Source organism: Eptesicus fuscus, chromosome 9, assembly GCF_027574615.1.
Source record: "Eptesicus fuscus isolate TK198812 chromosome 9, DD_ASM_mEF_20220401, whole genome shotgun sequence".
NCBI classification, from domain to species: domain Eukaryota; kingdom Metazoa; phylum Chordata; class Mammalia; order Chiroptera; family Vespertilionidae; genus Eptesicus; species Eptesicus fuscus.
The window spans coordinates 36,939,017-36,962,242 of record NC_072481.1 but is presented as its reverse complement, the minus strand read 5'-3'; the positions used below and the strand labels follow the sequence as shown (position 1 = coordinate 36,962,242).

The window sequence follows — 23,226 nt, the reverse complement described above, 5'->3', positions numbered from 1 at the left end:
AACTTAGAATGTCTGCTCATGGGTGGTGAACATACAATGCAATATACATATCCTGTATCATAGGAATGTACACTTGAAACCTATATAATCTTACTAGAGGCCAGGTGCACGAATTCATGCACGGGTGGGGTCCCTCTGGGTGGCCTGCAGGAATTGGGCTGAAATCTGCAGTCCAATGCCACCTGCAGCTCCTACCTGCTGCTCCTGCTCATCCTGGCCCCATTGTGCCTGGTGCGAGTTTGCACTCAATCAGTCCCAATCGGGAGAGGCTTGAGCTGCCACAGCAGTGCTCACCAGCCATAAGCCCTGCATCTGGTGCCCTCCCAAGGGGAGTGGCCTGCAGCACTGGGCTGAAACAGGCTCTCTGACATCCCCTGAGGGGCCCCAGATTGCAAGAGGGCGCAGGCCAGGCTGAGGGACCCCACCGGTGCACAATTGGGCCAGGGAGGGACCACGGGAGGGCTCCAGGATATGTCTGGCCCACCTCGCTCAGTCTCAATCAGCTGGACCCCAGTGGCAAGCTAACCTACTGGTCGGAGCATCTGGCCCCTGGTGGTCAGTGCACGTCATAGCAAGCAGTTGAGCAGCCTTAGCATATCATTAGCATATTACGCTGATTGGTTGTTAGGTTGTTCTGCCATTTTGTCTATTTGCATATTACCCTTTTATTATTATAGATTAACCAATGCCACCCTAGTAAACTTAATTTAAAAATAAAATAATTAAATTCTCAATATCTGTGAGTAAAGTTTCGGTACTGATTTAAAAAAAAAAGAAAAAAGAATATCTGTTCAGCACTTGTTCATTTTAAAACCTTCAGATTTAAAATTGCTTGAGTACTATTTTCAAGTGTTTTTAGGACTTATAAATAAATTCTTTATAAACAAAAGTTTTAAACCACGCTTTCATTTAAAAAAAAAAAAAAGGTAATGTTTTAGTTATACATTTTGTAGGTCTTTTTTACTTTCAGAATTTGACTTCTTCCTTTTCTCACTTTGAGTGAGAATGAATTATCATCTCTGTCCTCCTGGTATTGAAGCTCATTTCATTTCCTGAGCACACAGCTGCTCACATCAGTCTAGGACCTAGCAGGCAAATAATGAATGTGTGTTCATTGAGGAAATCTTATGGTCCTGTGAAGTAAGCTTAATTTTAGCTTTCAATTTTAAATGAAGAAATCAAATGTTCCAAAGTCTACAATTTGGATGGAAGTGACAGCCAGGGTTATGTGACCTTTATGTTCCAGTTTACATTCTAACTTTTCCAAAACACCTATTTCTTCCAACCAGAATTATCTTTTTAGTCTGTGCTGCCTTTGCTTACAGCACTTCTCCACCTGCCCTAGAGCTATTTGTTACTGGTATCCACAATATCTCTGTAATTACTTATATAACCCTCTCTCTTACTAAAGGGTAGAGATGATTTCTTATTCATCACACATATAGCAGACACTACATATAGCAGACACTACAGAACCCCTGGGTTCTCAAAAGCAGAGATTGCCATATTCACCTTTTATATTATCTACTTTACTTAGTTCACTTTCGTAGACTAGGCTAAGTATTCAATAAAATGCTGCTTATCTAAACCGAAATCAGTAAATATTATCACAAATATTCTACTTCTTTCCAATGTTCAAACTTTCTGCAAACTCTTACTTACTTTTTATGGTACTAACTTCAGTTTGAATTTGGCCTAAAATCAACATTTCTATTTTTAAAATAAAGTTTTATTTCCTGGCTATCTAAGTACCTGATAACTGGAAAACTTATAGTAAATTACTGAATTTATATTACCATAATTTATGAAAAGCTAAAAGAAATAAATTATATCATTAATTTGCAGAAAACCTTTTTATATCAAGGTCCCAATCAGTTTAAAGGTAGGAAAGGCTTGATTAGTATATCCTAGACTAAATAACTATCTCACAAGAGATTAAATGCTTTACATTTTCTTACCAATAAATCCTGGTATATTTTCTGGTTATCTGATGTTTGATGAGGCAAGGATTGTCGCATTATTTGCTCAATTTTTGGTTCCTCTAATGTTACAGAGTTGTTACTAGCACCCTCTGTTGGTCCACTCTGTAAGCACATGCTTGTGCTCTCTGCCAGCAGGGAATTCGGAAAGAACACAGGCACATCAGGTTCTTTTCTCACAACTGGAGAAGAGCTGCTTGAAAGGATATATATATAATGTAAGTGTTAGTTCTCAAGGTACCTTTCACATATATTTGAAGTACAGTAACTCTGGAAGAAAGAGGAAAGACTCAAGCAGTATTCTGGTTTGCATTTTTAGTTCTTAGTGATGAACATCTCACATTGATAGGCTGTATATAACAAGCTGGGTCATGATACCTTTTTGAGTTATGTTATTTATAATATATTTAGACAACTTTCTTAGAAAGTTGGAAAACAACCTGTTGATTTCTCCTGAACTTGATGCTTTTTAGAGTTTAATGATAGGAAAGTCTTAATTAGTATTTTTTACATACTCTAAAAATTTTAAATATATTATTTGTTTACTTCAAGTCTTAAAACAGTTAAGATCCTTGTCAAATGAGTTCCTAAGTTGACATTTATAATCACATTACATATTTGGTGGTACTTTTCTTGTTTATGCTTTTATGTATTTTTAAAATGAGCATTTATTACTTTCAAAATTAGAATACATATTTAAAAAATAACTATGGAAAGCATTACTTAGAAACATTTCTTATAAGAACAGTGATATATGGTTATTGTAGAAAATAGGGAAAAGTAATAATAAATGTTAGCTGGCAGAAAGGGCCATACACTCTTTCAGGTGCATCATCTCATATAAGCTTTAGCAAAAAGACCTATGGGATAGATACTACCTTTTATCCTTATTTGACAGATGAGGAAACTGAGGCACAGAGGTTAGTTAGGTAACTGCTTAAAGTTACACCAAGTATAAAGAAAATAAAAGTGACAGGTAATTTAATACCTAGAGATAACCTGTTAATTTTCAGTGTTCCCATCTATACTTTTTTCTATAGATATGAATTTTCTCTAAAAAACTGAACCATATTATAGCTTTCGAAGCTGCTTTTAAATACCTAATATTACATCATAAGTATCTTTCCACTTCATTAAATATTATTAAAAACAAGTTTTGATCTTTACGTAATATTTTATTTTATAGATATGGTATGAATTTTCTAACCATACCTCTTCTTTAAACTCAGCTTGTTTTCAATTTTTCCCATACTATTTAATTTTAACTTGATATGAAGTGCCAAGCACTCATTTGGTACATGATAATCTCAATAAACTATTGGCTGAAATGAATCTCTGTAAGATATCAGTTAAGATATAATTATAAGGGAAAAAGTCAATAAATTTGACTATCTAAAGTAAAAAATTGTTACATGGCAAAAAACATCAAACAAGGTCAACAGACAACTGACAAACTGAAAGAAAATATTCACAAAATATACCACAATCAGCTAACATCTCTGCTATATAATGATCTCTAGGAACCAATTTGGAGTGATTTCCAGTATACACTGCCAAGTGAAAAGAGTTTAGGAGAGCATCTATGGCATGCTACTTTTCTACACTTCGTGTAAGAAAGAAATAACATAAAACACAGATATATAAGCTCATTTGTACAAAACAAATACAGGAAAGATAAGCCAGTAACTAAAGAGATCTGATGTAAAAAAAGAGATGGAAAAAGCAGAATTTAGAATCAAGGTAGCCCAGATGAAAAGGAAACAATTCTTTGAGTGTGTATCTTTTTATATAGCTTGGTCTGTTAGAAGCAGAGTGATGTTTCACACACTGAAAAAACAAAATCAACCAGATTATGGAGGGACCTCAAAATGGAGTACAAATAGTAACACCTAATGGCAATGCAAAAAAATAATATAAGGGAATAGGGAAGAAAAACTAACCTAAATAACTACAAAAAAAGGTATTTTCATTGAATATTGTAAGGCTAAAGATAAAAACTATAAGCAAATATACTCTAGTAAATATACTCAAGTAAAATTCAGAATTTTTAGTAACGCTGAAACTACTTTATGTGTATACTAGGACCAAACGACTAAGTAAGTGTAGTGTACATAACAAGAACCAGGTTTTTCATTGTTGGGGAAAGAAGTTTTAAATAAGAAAAAGGGGTGTAGGATTGGAATCAGAAGACTGGTATGAAGTCAAGGATTTTCAAATACAGATAGATACATATAGAGATAAATGTAGATGTAGGCATGGGTTAACATGCACATATGAGTTAGATCACCAAAAGAACCTTAGAATTTATAAAGAAAAAAAGTGGGATAAATATTGAGTCAAAGAGACCTTACTTGGATATAGAAAGTGGCTGATTAAATTCTTCTTCCACAACAATGTTGCTCTCTTCAAAACTGGGAATATCAACTGCTTTTAATGAAGATGCACTACCCGGAGGACTTGTGACTTCATTATTAATATCAACAGAAAAATTCATGTCCTCACTGGAAATCTTGGTATCATCTTGCTTCAGCTGAGAGTCAGGTTCTTGATGATCACCTGCTCCATTCCAAAACAAGCTAGCACCTAGAGATTAAATGTTTTAGCAGATAATGAAACAAATATTCCACTACAAAAATAATTCTCTGACAAACTTTTGTTAAGTAAGACTATCTATATTATTTTAACACAATTACCTAGAACTGTTTTCAGATTATATTTCCTCAGAAATGTCACGAAGAGTTAAGTGGAAGGTGAAAAAATAGAAAACTGGGGTACAAAGGGGGAAGGGCATATTCTGGGCCCTGATTCTTTTTTTAAAAAATATTTTTTATTGATATTTTACAGAGAGGAAGGGAGAGGGATAGAGAGCTAGAAACGTCGATGAGAGAAACATCGATCAGTTGCCTCCTGCACACCCCCCATTGGGAATGTGCCTGCAACCAAGGTACATGCCCTTGACCGGAATCGAACCCGGGACCTTCCAGTCCGCAGGCCGACGCTCTATCCATTGAGCCAAACCGGCTTCGGCTGGGCCCTGATTCTTTAAGAGCTATGTTTTACATATTAAGGTTGTGAATACAATTTGGGGTGTGTGTGTGTGTGTGTGAGCATATGTGTTGATAACCGCTGCTCTAAAAAACAGAAAATATATAAAATACAAATCCTTAGGCTTTCTGATTTTGATACTTAAATGCAATATTTATAAGGCTATATTAGGGATGTATCAGACATACAATATAAGGCATGTATTTAAAAATCAAATGTCTCCCAAATTTTATGGATCAGTTGTATAATTTATTTGCATGTATTACGTACTTGCTATTTTTCTTTGTCAACTCACTTAATTTTTACCTAGCTTCATCATTTCCAAGAAATCATAGATTAGAAGTGTTATATTTTTTCCTGATACTTCTAAGAATATACCTACAAAGTGTAAAATATTCATTGGTATACCACTCCAAGTCATCTTTTGAACTCAGCAGTATAGATTCTACAATTCAGAAAATACTGCTTTATAAAATGACTTAAAGAAATAGTTTAAACCAAAAAGTAAATCCAAGTCAAAATGGACTCTACTTTGAGACTCACTTGGATAATTTTATAAAAATATTAATACAAGAATGATTTAATCTCATATTCAACTAAACATTAAAAAGTTTTAGGGGCAGCCCTAACCGGTTTGGCTCAGTGGATAGAGCGTTGGCCTGCAGACTCAAAGGTCCCAGGTTCGATTCCGGTCAAGAGCATGTACCTTGGTTGTAGGCACATACCCAGTGCGGAGTGTGCAGGAGGCAGCTGATCGATGTTTCTCTCTCATCGATGTTTCTCTCTATCTCTCTCCCTTCCTCTCTGTAAAAAATCAATAAAATATATTAAAAAAAAAAAAGTTTTAGGGGCAATTTTGAAAAAGTTACATAAGCACTGCTACTCTTTCTGAATATGTATCATTATATATACTTTGGGGAATTAAGTATTATTATAGAATAAATGTGCTTCTAAGAGCCATTTAATCCAAATGATTAATAATTTATTTTTCTGCATATAAGTAACAACCCTGAATATGAATCCATAAAGTTTTAAAATATTGAATTCTATATATACCACGCTTAAAAACATTTCAAATCATTTCAGAATATACTAATAAGTTCAAATATAAGTAACTTTACTCGATTATCACTTATTCAGCACAGATTGTTTTAGGTGTTATGTTGTTCCAGATGCTTACAGTTTATGACATATACAGATGATAAACAACTGTAATACAGTTATGTACAGAATTTTACAAGAGGGTATAAGAGAAAACTGCACTTTTGGTATGTTTATTTAGCTCACAATATCCACAGCTCCTTCACCACCATCCCTGTACAACACACACATACACTTTCCCTGGGAACTGTCACCCCTGCAATTAACCAAGATGGGACTCCAGGAGATATGTTCCTATTATGTGATTCTCAATGCCCTTACCATTGAACCAGACAATAAAATCTAACCCAAACTTGGCCATTCAGGTTCTCTGCAACTTGATGCTGGGATTGACCTGGTTTGTGCTTATGCTAGAACTGTGTAACACATAAACTTTGGAACTCTGGGTGAGCTATATTTTGTAATGTAAAGCAGTGAAAACTGCAGAAAAGAATTGAGTAAAAGAGCCATGAAGAATAATTGGATAGTCCTAATAGTATTCTAGTTTCTAATTGTCTTTTTCCTGAAGTCTAGCCCCATTCTTGGCCTTGGCTTTCATGAAACATCCCCATTTTCTTGCAATAAATTCCCCTTCCTTGCTTAAATTAGTTCAAAGTGGTTTATGCTGTAGCCAAAGAACCTTAACTGAGTAATAGAATTTATAAATGTGCATGAAGTTTTTGCTACCTTCACTCTTTGCTTCCCTCTACATGAATAGTTCAGAAAAAGAATATAGAAATCTGTCTTTATTCTTTATTATCCCTCTTAAATTTTTATTCTGCTAGCTAAAATCTTCATCTGTCACTTTTGCAAGTCTTATGTCATCAACTCAACTCCACTCTTCTGACATTTGAGCATCAAATGTCAGAATATCTTCATTTCCAAAAGTAGCTCAATCTCAACAGATTGGACTCAACTCATTCTCTCTCCTTGGCTTCTCTAACTTGCCTCCTTCTGTTCAATACTACTACCATTCCCTTTATCATCCAGGCTTCAAGTCCTGGGGTAACTTCTATTTTAATTTTGGAATAATTCTAGATTTATAGAGAAGATAATAGAGGATTCCCATATATTCTTCATCCAGTTTCCCTTGATGTTAACATCTTATATTACCATGATACGTTTTTCACAATCAAGAAACTAACATTGGCACATTACTATTAACTAAAACTAGAGACTTTATTTGGATTTCAGCAATTTTCTCACTAATGTTCTTTTTCTGTTCCAGGATCCAATTTAAGATATGACACTGCATTTAGCTAGAGTAATTTTTGAATCTCCCTCTTCCTCAATGGCTACATTCAATCAGTTATTAAAACTTATTAACATCTTACATGACTCTTCCTCTTCATTCTTATCACCTCTACCCTATGTCCCAGACATCTTGCTAGAACCTGGGGACAGGTTCATGAAGATTTCATGGTTGTGCCTTCAATGTTGCTTACCAAATAAAGTAGATGGTCCTTTGTAAAAGATGTAAAAAAGGCTCTCTTAACATTGTAATGTACTAGTAGAGTACGGAACAACTTAACGCCCTGTGTTTCTTTACTGAGCCCATATCATTTTCTCTACCCAATCTGTTCTGTCATCTTTGAATTCCACCTACTAAAATCCTACATACCCTTCAAGGCCCAGATTCAATAACAGTGCATTGATGAAACCCTCCCTGATCTCTCACACTACAGATGGCTTATCTTATTAAAATTGATAATAATTTAGCAAAAACAATGTACTATGTTATGTAGTTTCATAACTGTTTTCAGGTATGAAAGTAGCAAAAACAATGTACTATGTTATGTAGTTTCATAACTGTTTTCAGGTATAGTTTTTACTTCATCAAGAGGAAAATTACACAAAGACTTTAAAAAGTTATACTTTCATTACCTTAGTCTTGGTTCTATTTATACCATGCACCAATTTCAATGTAAAAACATTTTAAAGTAGACATGAAAAGCATTTAAAAAATTTACTTACAAATAAAAAATAAATTACCTGTGCTCACAGCAATGCTTACACTTTTTCTCATGTGTAAACCAGGGGACGACTGTGCTTCCATGGAAACCAACTCCACTTGTCTTGCAGTCTGCCCTGTGTTTTCAACGGTAGTTGTCTGAGGGGAACAGGATTGAAGAGACTGTGCTTCCAATAAACGCTGAATCTATAACAATTAAAAACATACTTTAAACCGACAGTGAAGTAATCAACAAAATTGACAGCTGAGTTTAAATATGAATTACACAGTGCCCCAGTTATAAATATAACTAAACTTTAACTATATTTTCTCACATTTCAAATCGATAATACCATAAAACTTATTCAATGTAGAGAATCATTATCATTTGTTATTAAGAAACACTTTGGGCTATATATAAATTTAAAAATGAAAACATACAAGCATTTGGATTAGCATCATTAAATTGACACTCATGTAGAAAAGATTAAATGTTAACAATTCAATCCTACATTTTATTCCTATTTCACTTAAAAATTCAAAATATGGTAGAAGGTATATCTCAACTCCACATACCAAATGTTAAACATTTTTATATAAGATTCTTCTTATAAAGTTAATCAAAATTGCCCATGTTTGGCCATGCTGAAACTGAAAATATTAGTAATAGCTAATAGTTACTGAGTGCTTCCTGTTTACGTGACACTATCCTAAGAGCTTTTATGTAAAATTTTACAACATATGAAGAACATACTATATTAGATACATTTTATAAGCAAGAAAACTTCAGGCATTAAAAATTAACAAGTCACAAGGTCACATAATTAACAAGTAGCAAAGCTGAGGCTCAAACACCAAAAACATCCCCTCCTTTTTATTTTTATTATTTTTTGTGTGTGTTTTGTTTTGTTTTTTGAAAATGTTGAAGTAATGCAACTTATCCAGCCACTGAATAGGCTGGCTAGAGCTGGCACAAACTCCAAATTACTCTTGCATACACAGTCCCCCCTGCCTGGCCATGAGCAGAGTCAAGCAAGGTCTACGGGTATGCCCACCCCGTCCCTCCTTTTTAAATTGAGATATAATTAATATACCATAAAATTCATCCCTTTAGAGTATACAATTCTGTGCTTTTTTAGTGTATTTACAAAGTTTGTATACATCAATCCCCCCAAAATCTCTGTACCCATTAGCAGTCTCTCTAGCCCTAGCAACCACTAATTTTTGTCTCTAGATTTGCTTATTCTGGATATTTCATATACACGTAACCATACAATATGTGGCCTTATTACCTTGCTTTTACACTTAGCATGATGTTTTCAAAGTTCATTCATGCTATAGTATCTATCAATACTTTCCTTTTGATGGATGAATAATATCCCATTGCATGTATATGTCACATTGTGTTTATCCATTCATTAGTTGATTGATATTTGGAGTGTTTTTCATTTTGGGCTATTATAAATATTGTTATGATATTTATATACAAATTTTTGTGTGAATATTTATTTTGGATATATACTTAGGAGTAGAAGAGCCTCCCTTTTTAAACAATGTGATTTTCTACTTCCCTATAAGTTATACTATTGTGTTCATCTCATCTCATTAATTTTAGGTTAACTTTATTAGTATAGAAAAATAAGTATTATTAATAAACTAGTGGCCTGGTGCACAAAATTCGTGCACATTAAAAGGGAATTAATTAGAGGAAATACTTTAATATTGCTATTTGTCCTTTCTCTATAATAGAAGTGTCCGGCCAGCCCCACCCCTATTGGGTGATACCAAGACCCGGCCGGCCCCACCACCATCAAGCCCCGTCGGGCGGGGATGCAGCCTCACATCCCAGTGCTGGGGCGAGGACCGCGGCCTCAGGTCCCCCAACCCCAACCCTCGCCACACAGCCTCACCCAGACCCACTGCACCATGGGACCCATCAATGCACCTCCTGGTGACCAGTTGTTTGGTCGTTACGGATGAAAATAGTCATGCATTTAAGCATGCATATTCATTTTCAATGCCTGATTTGTCTACATTCTCTAAATCGCAAAATAAATAAGATCTTCAGCCAGATAGCATCATAATGCCAAGTTCTTTATATAATGACACATACCATTCTCTCCACTCAGTATACTCCATTTGAATTGATTAAATGTATTCGACTCATATGAAAGGCACTGCTGCTTGCTCTTAATAGAGGAAGCATTAGCTCATTACCTAATGCCATAAAGTGGTTTAAATGGCATATACTGACTTGAAGAAAAGAAGGAAAAATAACAAAAACAAATACAAAGTTCAGTGCTGTGGTCAGCAGGATCCTCTCCCTTTCCCTGTTTTTTTTTTTTTTTCGCTTTTCCCACGAACCTATTTGCACTCTGCCTCAAAATCAACACAGAAGACAAAATCAGATGCTGTAGTTTGCATTTTATAGTACCATTTGAGTATAAAGAGGTGCTTTTCAATCTTTACTTTTTTTTTTTTTATTATTATTTTAAATATATATTTTATTGATTTCTTACAGAGAGGAAGGGTGGGATAGAGAGTTAGAAACATCAATGAGAGAGAAACATCGATCAGTTGCCTCCTGCACACCCCCCATTGGGGATGTGCCTGCAACAAAGGTACATGCCCTTGACCGGAATCGAATCTGGGACCTTTCAGTCTGCAGGCTGACGCTCTATCCACTGAGCCAAACTGGTTAGGGCACTTTTTTTTTTTAATCAATGCAGCTTAAACTGTATACTAGTCACTATTCTAAGCCCTTACCAAGTAACTCATTCAATCCTTAACAAATCATACAGGTATGTATATCCTCATTTTGTACATAAAACGGAAGTCAAAGAAGTAAGATAACTTGCCCAAGATCACATAATTTATGTTACTGAGAAACTGGATAAGAACCCAAGGAGTCTGGTGTCAGAGCCCATTCCCTTTAACCATAGAGCAAAATAAGACTTCAAATATTAGGAGGAACAAGTTTGGATATCTTTGAACATTTTAAAATGTGTGTTCTCAAAAAGGGGACATTGCAATACTTCCAACAATAAACAATTATAAAAAATAAATAAAATGTGTGTTCTCGAGAGCAGATTTTTGTGGATGATCTGCTGCTCTTCCATAATGCTGGCAGTACTGAAATAATTGTTCATATATGATTCAACCCTGTCTCTGCTTAACTGGCTCAAGTAGTAACAGGCAGCACGGACACACTGATTGTTCAGTTACATATTCTGGCGACCACGAAGGGATGTGAGAGAGAGACTCCTCTAGGGAGGACCAGATATGCAGAAGTGCCCTCTAGTAGGCTGCAGAAATAGCAGTGGGGGCCACTCTACTCCCATTTTGTAAAGAATAAGCCCATATAAGGAAACATTTTAAAAGCAATTTGTTATATTAACTAAGACTGATTGGAATATTATGTCTAAGAGAGACATGCCCAGATACTGGATGTCACCAGAAAGCTTTAAGGAATGAAGCCAGTAATAGCAGCTTGGAGAAAGCCTCGTACCTTGCTTGGTCACATGGTTCATGGCAGTCTTTCCAGGTAAGAAACTAAGATTGCTTTCCTGAGAAATAGCAAAGAAGGAACCTCAAGCTATCATTGGGGACCTCAACTTGAGGAATTCAGCAGGGTCTGAACCAAGAGACTTTCTCAAGGTTGTGGCACCAGACTGCAATGATGATCTCCACCTGTGGAGCCCTGCTACATATATTGCTTTGACCATTTTTGTTATGCTGGTAAATGATAGGCTCCCTTAATGTAGAAGTGACCCAGCTGGCTTGTAGCATGGTAAAAGCCCTGAATGCCACCTCCAGGGCTATATATGGGACAAATCAACAGCTGAGCCAGGTCAGGGAGGCAGTTCTAGAAAATTGGGTAGCAATAGATTATTTGCTGTTGCAGCATAACCATGGTTGTGAAGAATTTAAAGGAATGTGCTGTTTTAATCTTTCTGACAATTCTCAGTTGATAGAAAACATATCCAAGATCCTGCATTTGGTGTATTCCATCCCTAAGAACTCCTTTCAAGGCAGAAGCAGATGCAGTCCAGCAGGATTAGACTTTTCATCTAAAACTAATATTATAGATATGAGATGATAGAAATAGCAGTGGGGAAATGTTAGGGGCAATAGAATACTGGGGACTAGCTATGGTTATGAGAAACTAGAGGCCTGGTGCACGATTTTGTGATCGGGTGGGGTCCCTCAGCCTGGCTGGCGATTGGGGCCAATTGGGGCCGGCCGGCTAGGGGAAGGGACTGCAGGAGGTTGGCTGGTCGGGGGAGGGACCGCAGGAGGTTGGCCAGCCAGCCAGGGGGAGGGACTGTGGGAGGTTGGCTGTGGGAGCGCACTGACCACCAGGGGGCAACTCCTGCATTGAGTGTCTGCCCCCTGGTGGTCAGTGCATTGTCATAGTGACCGGTCATTCGGTGGACCAGTCGTAACCATCGCTTAGGCTTTTATATATATATATATATATAGATGTTAATCATGCTCTACCATGATTGCCTTGTTCTGGTTAAAGAAAGGACATTCTAACTTGGCTGGAAGTTGTATGCCCCCAGGACCTGGGAATCAACCTTAGAACCATTTTCATTCAAGAACTGGAAAGATGAACAACCTTGTTGCCCAAACAATGGGAGTCCCACCCCCTACTTCCCCATGCCTGTAATCCCTACTTCTCCATGTAATCCTTGTCCTATCCTATATAAACAGCTGGCTTATGGGGAACTGCAGAGCAGATTTTAAAAAAATATATTTTATTGATTTTTTACAGAAAGGAAGGGAGAGGGATAGAGAGCCAGAAACATCGATGAGAGAGAAACATCAACAAGCTGCCTCCTGCACACCCTGTACTGGGGATGTGCCCGCAACCAGGGTACATGCCCTTGACTGGAATCAAACCCGGGACCCTTCAGTCCGCAGGCCGACGCTCTATCCACTGAGCCAAACCAGTTAGGGCACAGAGCAGATTTTTGTGGATGACCTGCTGCTTTCCCATACTGCTGGCAATATTGGAATAAATACTCATATATGCCCCCCCCCCCCCCCAAAAAAAATGCATGTTCTCTTTGATTTCACAGTTTTACTTCTAGGAATGTATGTTAGAGAGATACTAACATACATGCAGGAAGATGCAGATGTAAAGGTGTTCATACTGTATTGTTTGCAATAGCAGAAACTTCAAACAGCTGAAATAATAGATCAATTAAAAATTTGCTATACAACATTACAACAGAATCTTATGCAGCATATAGTTCTATATATACTATATAGAAAATGTGTTATGATACTGTTGAAAATTTTAAATAAGATGTTACTTAAAAAATATTTACACAAGCAGCCCTGGCCAGTGTTGAAAGGTGGTTAGTGTTGGCCTGTGCACCAAAGGATCACAGGTTCGATGCCCAGTCAAGGGCACACACCTGGGTTGTGGATTCGCTCCCCACTTAGATGGGCACGTGCAGGAGGCAACCAGTCAATGTGTCTCTCTTACATCGATGTTTCTCTCTTTCTCTTTCTCTCTCTCTCTCCCCCTTTTTCTCTCCGTCCCTCCCTCCCTCCTACTCTATCTGAAAAAGTAATGGAAAAAATATCAAGTGAGGATTAATAAAAAAAAATTTACATGAGTCATATACATGTAGTACATAGAAGCATTTTTATATCACATTTTATATTATCCAAGTATAATGATTCAGATAATCGAGATTAGAGCCAGTAATCTATAATTTACATTTTAATTATATAAATCCCAATTAACTGAGATTTTTAGCCTCTGTAAGTTCTTAAAAAAAATGATAGGAAAAAATATGAGAAACTTGATTTCAATGTGAAATCTTCAGCTACATTAAAAGTTTTGCCAAATGTTTGTAATATTTTTTTGAAATCCAACTTCCACCTTATAATTTCAAAGAATCTGCCTAATTTAAAAAAAAACAAAACAGCAAAGCTAAATTTTTCTCAGGTGTCATATCTAAAGCATTCTTAGGCAGAATTTGAAAAATGTCATTATCTTTTGGTTTTGTAAAATGCAAACACTATAATTCCAATTTTATAAAAACAAAGATTAAAAAAATCTCATGTATATATTTCCCATTATACATATATTTGCATAGCTACAGGATCATGGAAAGAAACATGAAGTATATTTTGGGTTGTTTCCATTTGCACTGGGTGGAAAGGAAGGAAGGAATGATCTGGGGTAGGTATGCGGAAGAGGGTTGTCAGTAAGAAAAGGAAAAAAAGGCAATACAAAGACTCAACTGTGCAAGAATATCATTAAAAGACTAAGAACTTTGCCATAAACACCAGAGGAAAGGAAACTTTCAGAATAAAATGAGTGGAACAAATCTATTATAGACACACTAAAGAGGTTCTAAAACTCTTCTCTAAGGGCTAAGTATACATACTATATAGGGTTCACGAACTAGAACTGTATCAGAATCCATTGTGCAGCCCTTATACAGGGCGGGGCAAAAGTAGGTTTACAGTTGTGAGTATGTGCAAAACAGTTTATTCTTGTATTATTTTTACATACGAGCAACTGTAAACCAACTTTTGCCCTACCCTGTATTTAGTTGTCCATAAAGGTTTAGTAAGGTATATAGACTTTTCATTAGAGGCAAAAAATGAAAAGAAAAATACAATTATGTTGTAGGTTAGGATATGCACAAAACAGAAAAAAAAGGCTTGTTTTCTAGTCCTGATTCTACTCCCAATTAGCAATGTGTCATTATGTAGGTTATTTTCTCTCTCTAATCCTCATTTTACTTATATGTAAAACAAGGGCCAGAATTCAGTTTCCAAGGCTCCTTCTAGTTGTCATTCTACAATTCTACTCCATAACATATAATTACTGAAGAGGTGCTGATTATTTTTCAGAAACCACTTTAATACCAGAAATTTTAAAGAACTAAGAAAGCTCCCAGCAAACCTGTGCCTGAAGTAGTCTCAGCTGTCTGTCTTGTTCTGTGAGGAACCTATATGCATCTGGAGATAGTCCCATCATTCCATTATCTGACTCAGTCTTCGGTGTGTGCATGCACACTGCACAAGGCCGCAGGTTATAGGAGTCCACATGTGAGGGTAGTCTTGCTACAGGCGACGGCTCTACATTGCTGTGGGGAGAACCACCACCCATGCTTCCTTGAGGTCTCAAAGCCATTGGACTACTTGAAGAATAGAATGCATGATGGCACACAGCTGGACATCCACTTGGGTGAAATAAAGTATGCTTTTGAAGTGCTTCAGACTGGAGGTCTTGAATGGATCCTACTGTATTCATTCCTTGCCAAGAATTTACTGGACTATACCGAATATGGCCATGATGCTGACAACAACTGCAAACATTTGTGGAATAGTAAGATGGTGATGGAGGAGTAGGTATCTGAAATTCCATTGGTTTTCCTGAATTATGAGGTGAAAAAGTAAAATTGTGTGGGTGGGACTGTGGGGCATGAGAACACTGCCTGGAATTAAACGTGGAAGATCTTATTGAATACTCTTCTTTGTGTGCATTTCCAGAAGAAACTGTTTGAAGCTTTTCAGATGCATCAGTAGGTGGCCCATTAAGAGAAGATGGTTTAATACTGCTTCTTATCTGGGTGTTCTCATTGTGGCAGGTAGCTAGCTGTTGAATTTTGCAGTGTCTCAAAGAAGCAGTGCCCTGGCTTAATTGATTTGGAAGCCCTTTCAAGGAAGGCTCTCCAACTTCGGCTTCTGGGCTGTGTTTCTCATCATAAAGCTGGGATTGCAGTGGTTCCAAATGTTCAGACTGGTTAATCAACAAAGGATTTTCATTATTCACCATTTCCAAAGGATTAGGCAGAGGGTTTGAGTCAGTAAAATTGCTATCCAACACAAGTGAAAGTTCCGGAACTGATGGTTGGATCTTAGAAACCTATAAATGAGAAAAAAATGAAAGAGGAAAAGTATTCCTTAGGAGAAAGACATGCTTCACTTTTCTTAGACCAGTATTTCCCAAGTTATATACAGTTATTTATCAAAAAGGGTTTATTCTTTATCTAGATAGTTGATGAATATTTTCTGGGCATCTTCTATGTGCTAGGCACTAGTAATACAATTGTGAGCAAAATAAACAAGGTCCTTGCCTGAAAAGAATGAAACTAAGCATCTCACAAACTTATATAATGATGGAACTCCTTTTATTGGGACACTGATTAATGTTGCTTAGGTCACAGATCACAGTATGAGAAACTGTTTTACAACAGCCGTTTTTACTGTTTCTGCAAAAAAATTATCACAGGCAAAATGCTTCAACAGATTTAGTAGCAAATAATGTTTCTGAATCTTGAATAACAAAGAATCTTCCAATAAATATTTCAGAATATTTTTCCACTCAGCAAAATTATTCAGATAATTTTTACTGATACCAACTAAAAGAGTTGGAAGAGAGCAGAGAAGAGTAAACAAAATATTCACTGTTTAAATTTGGTTATAACTTGATATTACTTTTAAAAAATCTTTCCCATTCCTTTTCCTTCTAATAAGCCATTAGTCCAATTAAGGCACAACAATTCTAAAATAACCCACTGGTTGGCTGCAATAAAAAAATTATGGCAGGAGATATTAGCAATTAATCTCCAAAAGCAAGTAGAATGTTTTCTCAGAATATGGTAGTAAGACCCAATGTCAAGCTTTGGTGATATAGCATGGCATGTCGAGTCTATATGGGTAAAAACACCAGATTCTGAAACCAAACCTTCTGAATCAGAATTCCAGTTTTACTACTTACTAGCTATGTAATACTGGGCAAGTAACTTAACCAATCTGTGTCTCAGTTTTCTCTGGGAATAATATGTACTTATGACACATGTGAGTGTGTGTGTGTATATTTATGTATATGTGTGTGTGTGTGTGTGTGTGTGTATTACTACATAAAATAATTATATTTACCTGTGAGGAATATATATAGATATAGATATCCATATACATATAGGTAGATATATCTTAGAATAAAATTTCAGTAAGTTTTAGGTTGCATTATTGAGTGCTTTAACATGAAGAGAATTTTAGATTTCTAACCACCAAGGTGAGTACTTTTTAAGTTCAGTGATACCTTCTGACTCACTGGATGAGGACTAGGAATTGGTCTTGGAGAAAAATCTTCATCTTCAACACCAGAGTCATGATCATTTATTGGCATTTTCCCTGGAGATAACTTTTGGGCAGACCTAAAGAGTAGAGGGGAAATAAGAAAAAGTGTTCAGTAATCTAGTATTTGTTTGTTCTTTCTTTTTGAAGTTGAAGAAAGTCCTTTCGTAACCCAGTCATATTTGGGTCATTTAACTTAGTGTCTGACAACCACAGATTATTTCATTTTTCAGGCCTATGTTAGCTGTCCAGGACAGCTGGCCCAATTATGCATTAAAATACCCCTTTGTCTGAACATGGCATATTTAACCTAGTTATTCTTAATGTTACAAGAAATCAACAGTTACTGAGCATCTTTTGTTTAACCACTAGGAGGAATGTAGAAATAAAGCAAGCATAGCACCTGCCATCAAAAACTTTATAATCTGGTGATAAATATGTATTCACTATCTTAAACACTCACTATGTTAAATCAAGTAAGGAATTATATTTCCTATGTACTTATATCTGTGATGGGAAAATACTCTGAGACATTAATTGAGGTACCTCCCGCCATTAGTCAGATGCAATTAGTGTATCACAGGTGGCAGGACCCAGCAGAGAACAGAGAGCTGGTACTGAGTTTCAAAAGCTAAAATTAGAGTTTAAGACTAAAATTTGGAAAACTACATACATCAGGTGTTTTTTTGCATCCTAAACTAGATAAAGTCTCAATAGGATGGGTTAGGGAAGAGGAAATAAAAGCCAGAAAGAAGCTAAGAGAGCTTAGACATTAATGAATTTCCTAAGAAAGGCTCTTGCATCCTACCTCCCTAGCAAAAAGAACAGAAGCTCCATGTAGACCTGCAAGAGAGACAGACCTTTGCCCCAAGCCCTGGTAGTCTAGAGAGGCAAACATGATGTTCTTTCTGTGCCAAGGTGCCACAATGAAACAATGAGAATGTCTGCACAGTGCGTTTAAGCAGAAGGGTCTGTACCAGTCCCACAAAGCTCTCTCCCCACACCCAAGAATGATATGGAGAATACAGAATGATATCCCATACACCTCAGTGCAGCATGGATATGACAGAGAGCCAGTGACCTGAACAGGGTAAAGAGATCACATTGCAGCAGGAACCTGTACAAACCTACTGCCAAAGACCAAGATGCAAATTAAAACACCTCAGCAGACAGCAGGCAGCATGGATGGATGATATACTGCCCCCCAAAGTCACAAGCCGTTATTTAATTAATATTCATTCCCCAAGTGTATTTGCTTTAAAAGTTTTAAATCAAACTGTTTCTTTTTCTCAAACTCAGTAGAGAAATTATTTTTGTAAAGTAGTTTACCTGCTAGGCCCAAGTTTTAAAACTACAAGGAAGGGAAGAAACAAGCAAAAACATATGATACATAAGATATATAAACAGTTTCATCAGAAATAATTAGGGAGTTAATTTAATTACTCATCAAAAACTAATGAAAATAACTTCAAAGTATAAAGATAATAAAAGTATATCATTTACCTCTTAATTGAAAGATTTTTACAAACTTTGTTGAAAAATTCTGTTTCTGCATTTTGGCTTTTAGCACTCAGTTCAAAATGTATTGGATTCTTGTCAGAAGGTTCAACATTCTGAAATAAAGTAGGTCATATTTTGAGATGTGTAATTTGAGATGTATAACACCAGAGAATTTTATTTAGATGAAAAGTAGCTCTGAAATACTGGGGGGAGGGAGATTTCTGATTACTGTAACCTTTTTTGAAAAAAGCATTTTATTGCGATACTAGAGGCCCAGTGCACGAAATTTTGCATGGGTGTGGTCCCTAGGCCTGGCTGGTGATCCAAGCGTGAGCGTATGGCATGGAAGGGCAGGTCCCAGCTGACCTCTGGGCCTTGGGCAGCACCTGGGCCCCCGGGCCCCTGCGCGCCCCCCTCCGCCTGAGTCACGGCACCTAAGTTCCCACGTAGAGATGCGGTGAGCACGGCTGGATGCCATGGGTCAGGGTGCAGCATGGGCCTCTGGGCCGCCCAGCAGCGCCGCACTGAAGCCAGGCGGGCAGAGCACTGTCCCATGGCTGGCCTTGTAGACCGGCTTCTGCACGAACCCATAGGGAGCCCAGCTCACCCAGAAGAGGCCACGCAGGTGTGGGGTAGGCTCATTGTGGGCGCGTGGCACCTGAGCGTGGGGCCTTCCCTGGCAAATGAGCCCTGGCATCCCGGGGAGAGGAGCAGGGGAAGTGAGAGCGAGCTTGGTGGACACCCCGCATTCTCACTGCACCTCAGTCCCCATCACCCCCACCCCCAGGTAGCCGGTGAGAGGTCACAGGGCACCGCCAACGCCCGCCATGTTCCGCGCCACCCCCTGGTGGTCAGCCCACGTCATAGCGAGCAAATTCCCAGTTGAACTCCTGGTCGAGGGGACAATTTGCATATTAGGCTTTTATTACATAGGATAATTGACATATAACATTAGTTTCAGGGTACAACATAGTGAGACTCGATATCTGTATATATTATGAAATGCTCACTACAGTAATTGTATTAACACCTATTATCATTCAGATAATAGGTGTTAAGTAAAATTTTTTTTTCTTATGATGAGAACTTTTAAGATCTACTCTCTTAGCAACTTTCAAATATAACTGACTCTTAAGCAACATGGGAGCTAGGGGTGCCGACCTCCTGAACAGGAAAATACACATATAACGATAGTTGGCCCTCTGGCATACCCAGATTCCCAACCTTAGAGTTGACCCTTGAACAGTGTGGGTTTGAACTGCACTGGTCAATTGAAAATAAATAAATCTGCACATAAGTGAAGCTGTGCAATTCAAACCCATGTTGTTCAATGATCAATTGTATACAATATAGTAATTATAGTCATCAGGCTGTACATTACATCTCTCGAACCTACTTATTTTATAGCTGGAAGTTTGTACCTTTATAGAACCTTCACCCATTTCTCTCACCTCCCTAACCCCACCTCTGGCAACCACCAATCTGTTCTCTGTAGTTACTTTTTATTTTTTTAAATTCCACATATAAATGAGATCATATGCTATTTGTCTTTCTCTATTTGTTAGCATATGCCTTCATATGCTAAGTGACAAATGGCAAAATTTCCTTGTTTTTAATGGCTGAATAATATTCCATTGTATATATGTACCATGTTTTCTTTATTCATTCACCTATTGATGGACACTTAGGGTTGCTTCCATGCCTCAGCTATTGTAAATAATGCTGCAATGAACATGGGGGTGCAGTTATCCTTTTGAATTAGTGTTTTCATTTCCTCCAGATAAATACCCAGCAGTTAAACTGCTGGACTGCATGGTAGTTCTATTTTTATGTAACTACTTCTTTTATACTGTCCATGTCCCTGCTACAAAAGTAAAGTATTAATCACCTGTATTATGTAACTCCCTCAATAAACAGGGATTCAGTTAAAATGGCAACTTTAAACTGATGATACAACCTAAAGAATAAAATGAGTAAATGATGTTTCTAAAATAGAAATAAATTAGATTTTGTTTAAGATGATTATATTTACAATTAAAATGCAAAAACTTAATTCATAAACTGATACAACCTATAAATAAAATGAAATCAGGCACAATAAGATCTGAATGAAAACACATGGTTATTCAGTTACTCAATATTTTTTGTAATAAAATGCAGAAAATTTTTATTATTGATCTGAGACCTAGAACTAACCATTTTACTGAAAAGTGATTTTTGAATGTTTTTACAAAATGACACATATGTATTTTTATGTATTTATTAGATACAGCAACAATATATTCTGATTCCTGGGATTACATATGATTAACACTGACTTTTAAGTGTGAGAAACCATCAGTTACACCCCTATATTTTAAAAGTAATAATTAGGACAAAACACTAAAATTACAAATTAACTCTCTGTATCATAAAATGATACAACATATAAATTATTGATATCGTGTTCAAAGGTTTTAGGATTAAAAAAAAGGCAAGCTATTCTGTGGATAACCTTTGACCCCATATTATAATTTAGTTCTGGAAATATGACCTCAAATTAATAAAGCAAAATTAACCATAAATGAATAAAGTAATATTCAGTAAGACTGATTATAAATACACAAAGCCTAATAGTTACTTTGGGTATTGGGCTTATCATCAAACAAATCAAATCACTTACTTTAAAAAGATGTAATGTTTCCTTGCTGGTTAGTAGCTGGAATCGAAGGTCAGGTAACCTGCCATCGCAAGGGAGGCATTCATAAAACTCAGGATCCTTATGTGTCACAGAATATAGAACTATAATGAAATTTCCAGATTCTGAAAAAACCCTGGATGAAAAAATGTCATTTAATTAAAATGTACTGAGGATAACAAGAGTATACTCAAAGAACTTCATATGAATCTCTCAATCTAGTTAATAGACTGACTAAAATTTTTGGGAGAAAACTGGGGAGCAAATTCATGCTTACTTTTTAATTTATAATTTCAATGATTTTTTTTCTAAGAGAGAGGAGGGTGAGAGAGAGAGGAAGGGGTAGAGAGGAGGGTGAGAGAGAGGAAGAGAGAGAAGGAGAAAGAGAAACACTGATTTGTCATCTCACTTATTTATGCATTTATTGGTTGATTCTTGCATGTGCCCTGACCAGGGATCAAACCTGAAACCTTGGCATATTGGGACGATGCTCTAACCAATGGAGTTAACCCAGCCAAGGCAATTTTTAATTTTTAAATACATTATGAAAAAAAAATGTCTTGTAAAAACTTCAAACAAGACAAGAATATAAAATAGAAAATGAAAACTACCCCATTCCAGTCTCCAGTTTAGTATATATACTTCCAGATTTTCTCCTAGGCATACAAGAACATTTTATAGAATTTAACAAAAACGAGTCCATACTATACATACGACTTGCAACTGCTATTTCTTATTTAACTATCCTGGATTTCTTTCCATGTCATTATTCTATATTACAACTCAGACATCCTTATTCATTTTTTTAGCAACTACCAGTATTATGATTTTAAATATGTCATTATTGATTTTCCTAGACTTTACTTACAATGTTTCACTATTATAAACACATATAAAGTGAACATTTATTTTATTATTCACCACATAACAAAAAGTCATCAAGAGTCTTTAAAATATATACTAAAACCATTATTCAATAATACCTTCAGTAGTTGTCCCTACTTTATAAAATGTTAAAAGAAGAAATAGTTTGGGGATATATTACACTACAAACAAAACAAAGCAGCAAAGGCTGGAGAGGCAGAATGCTTATTCTGCCCAACTTCTTTTTCTGGGGTTAGCCAAGATCACTGATCAGAATGCTCTAAAGTACCTAAGCCACGCTAAGCAGTGCTGACTCTTCTCTGGTTCAAACCTTCCTTGAAAGCGTTAGCAGTAATTAAAGAATTCAAGTATCAAAGAAATTCCTTAATGTTTCATACTGAACACATATTGAGCCTCAAAATTAATTTTACTGAGCATTTACTGTCAATAAGAACTTAAAGCAAGACCAGTCATTGATAAATAACTGTAAAAATACACTAAAATGAACATTTGTTTTATTGCAAATAAAACTATCTTGTAAAGTTAGAAATAAAGGGTAAAAAGTAGAACTTGAAAAGCATCTGAAGAAAGCACAAGAGATTTTTTTCACTTTAATAAATACTCCTGGAGTAGGCAAATCCTTTCTAAGCAAGATAGGAAAAAAGTTTATAAATATGACTTTTTTTAAAAAGTGTGTTTAGAAAAAAATCATTAACCAAAGTTAAGTCAAATGACAAGCAGGAGGGAAAAACGTTTATTTCTCTACATATTTTACAGGGTGTCCCAAAAAATGTATATAAACTTTAATAGCCATTAGCTAAATTATGAAAATGAACTGTATTTTAATAAACACTACCTTTATAATTATTCGAAGTGTGTGTATCCATACATGGCAGTCTTTTTGAAGGGCAATTTAGCATTGTATACCAAAATTTAAAATTACACTCTTTAACCAG

The 23,226-nt window shown here is 36.3% G+C and overlaps 1 protein-coding gene and 1 non-coding gene across 2 annotated transcripts in view; both read right to left on the bottom strand.

Annotated features, from left to right (window-relative positions):
- Positions 1-23,226, bottom strand: part of STIL (STIL centriolar assembly protein) — a 45,121-nt gene that overhangs the window by 4,835 nt on the left and 17,060 nt on the right. The window contains exons 7-13 of the mRNA XM_054720744.1: positions 21,392-21,542; positions 18,733-18,842; positions 17,195-17,309; positions 15,050-16,015; positions 8,157-8,322; positions 4,331-4,562; positions 1,959-2,172 (exon numbers count right to left, since the gene is read on the bottom strand). Of these exons, the coding sequence (XP_054576719.1) occupies positions 1,959-2,172; positions 4,331-4,562; positions 8,157-8,322; positions 15,050-16,015; positions 17,195-17,309; positions 18,733-18,842; positions 21,392-21,542 (1,954 nt within the window). The remainder of the gene's footprint in view (positions 1-1,958; positions 2,173-4,330; positions 4,563-8,156; positions 8,323-15,049; positions 16,016-17,194; positions 17,310-18,732; positions 18,843-21,391; positions 21,543-23,226) is intronic.
- Positions 9,033-9,168, bottom strand: LOC114230829 (small nucleolar RNA SNORA58). Its single transcript, XR_003616804.1, has one exon. It is a non-coding gene; the product is annotated as a small nucleolar RNA SNORA58 (small nucleolar RNA).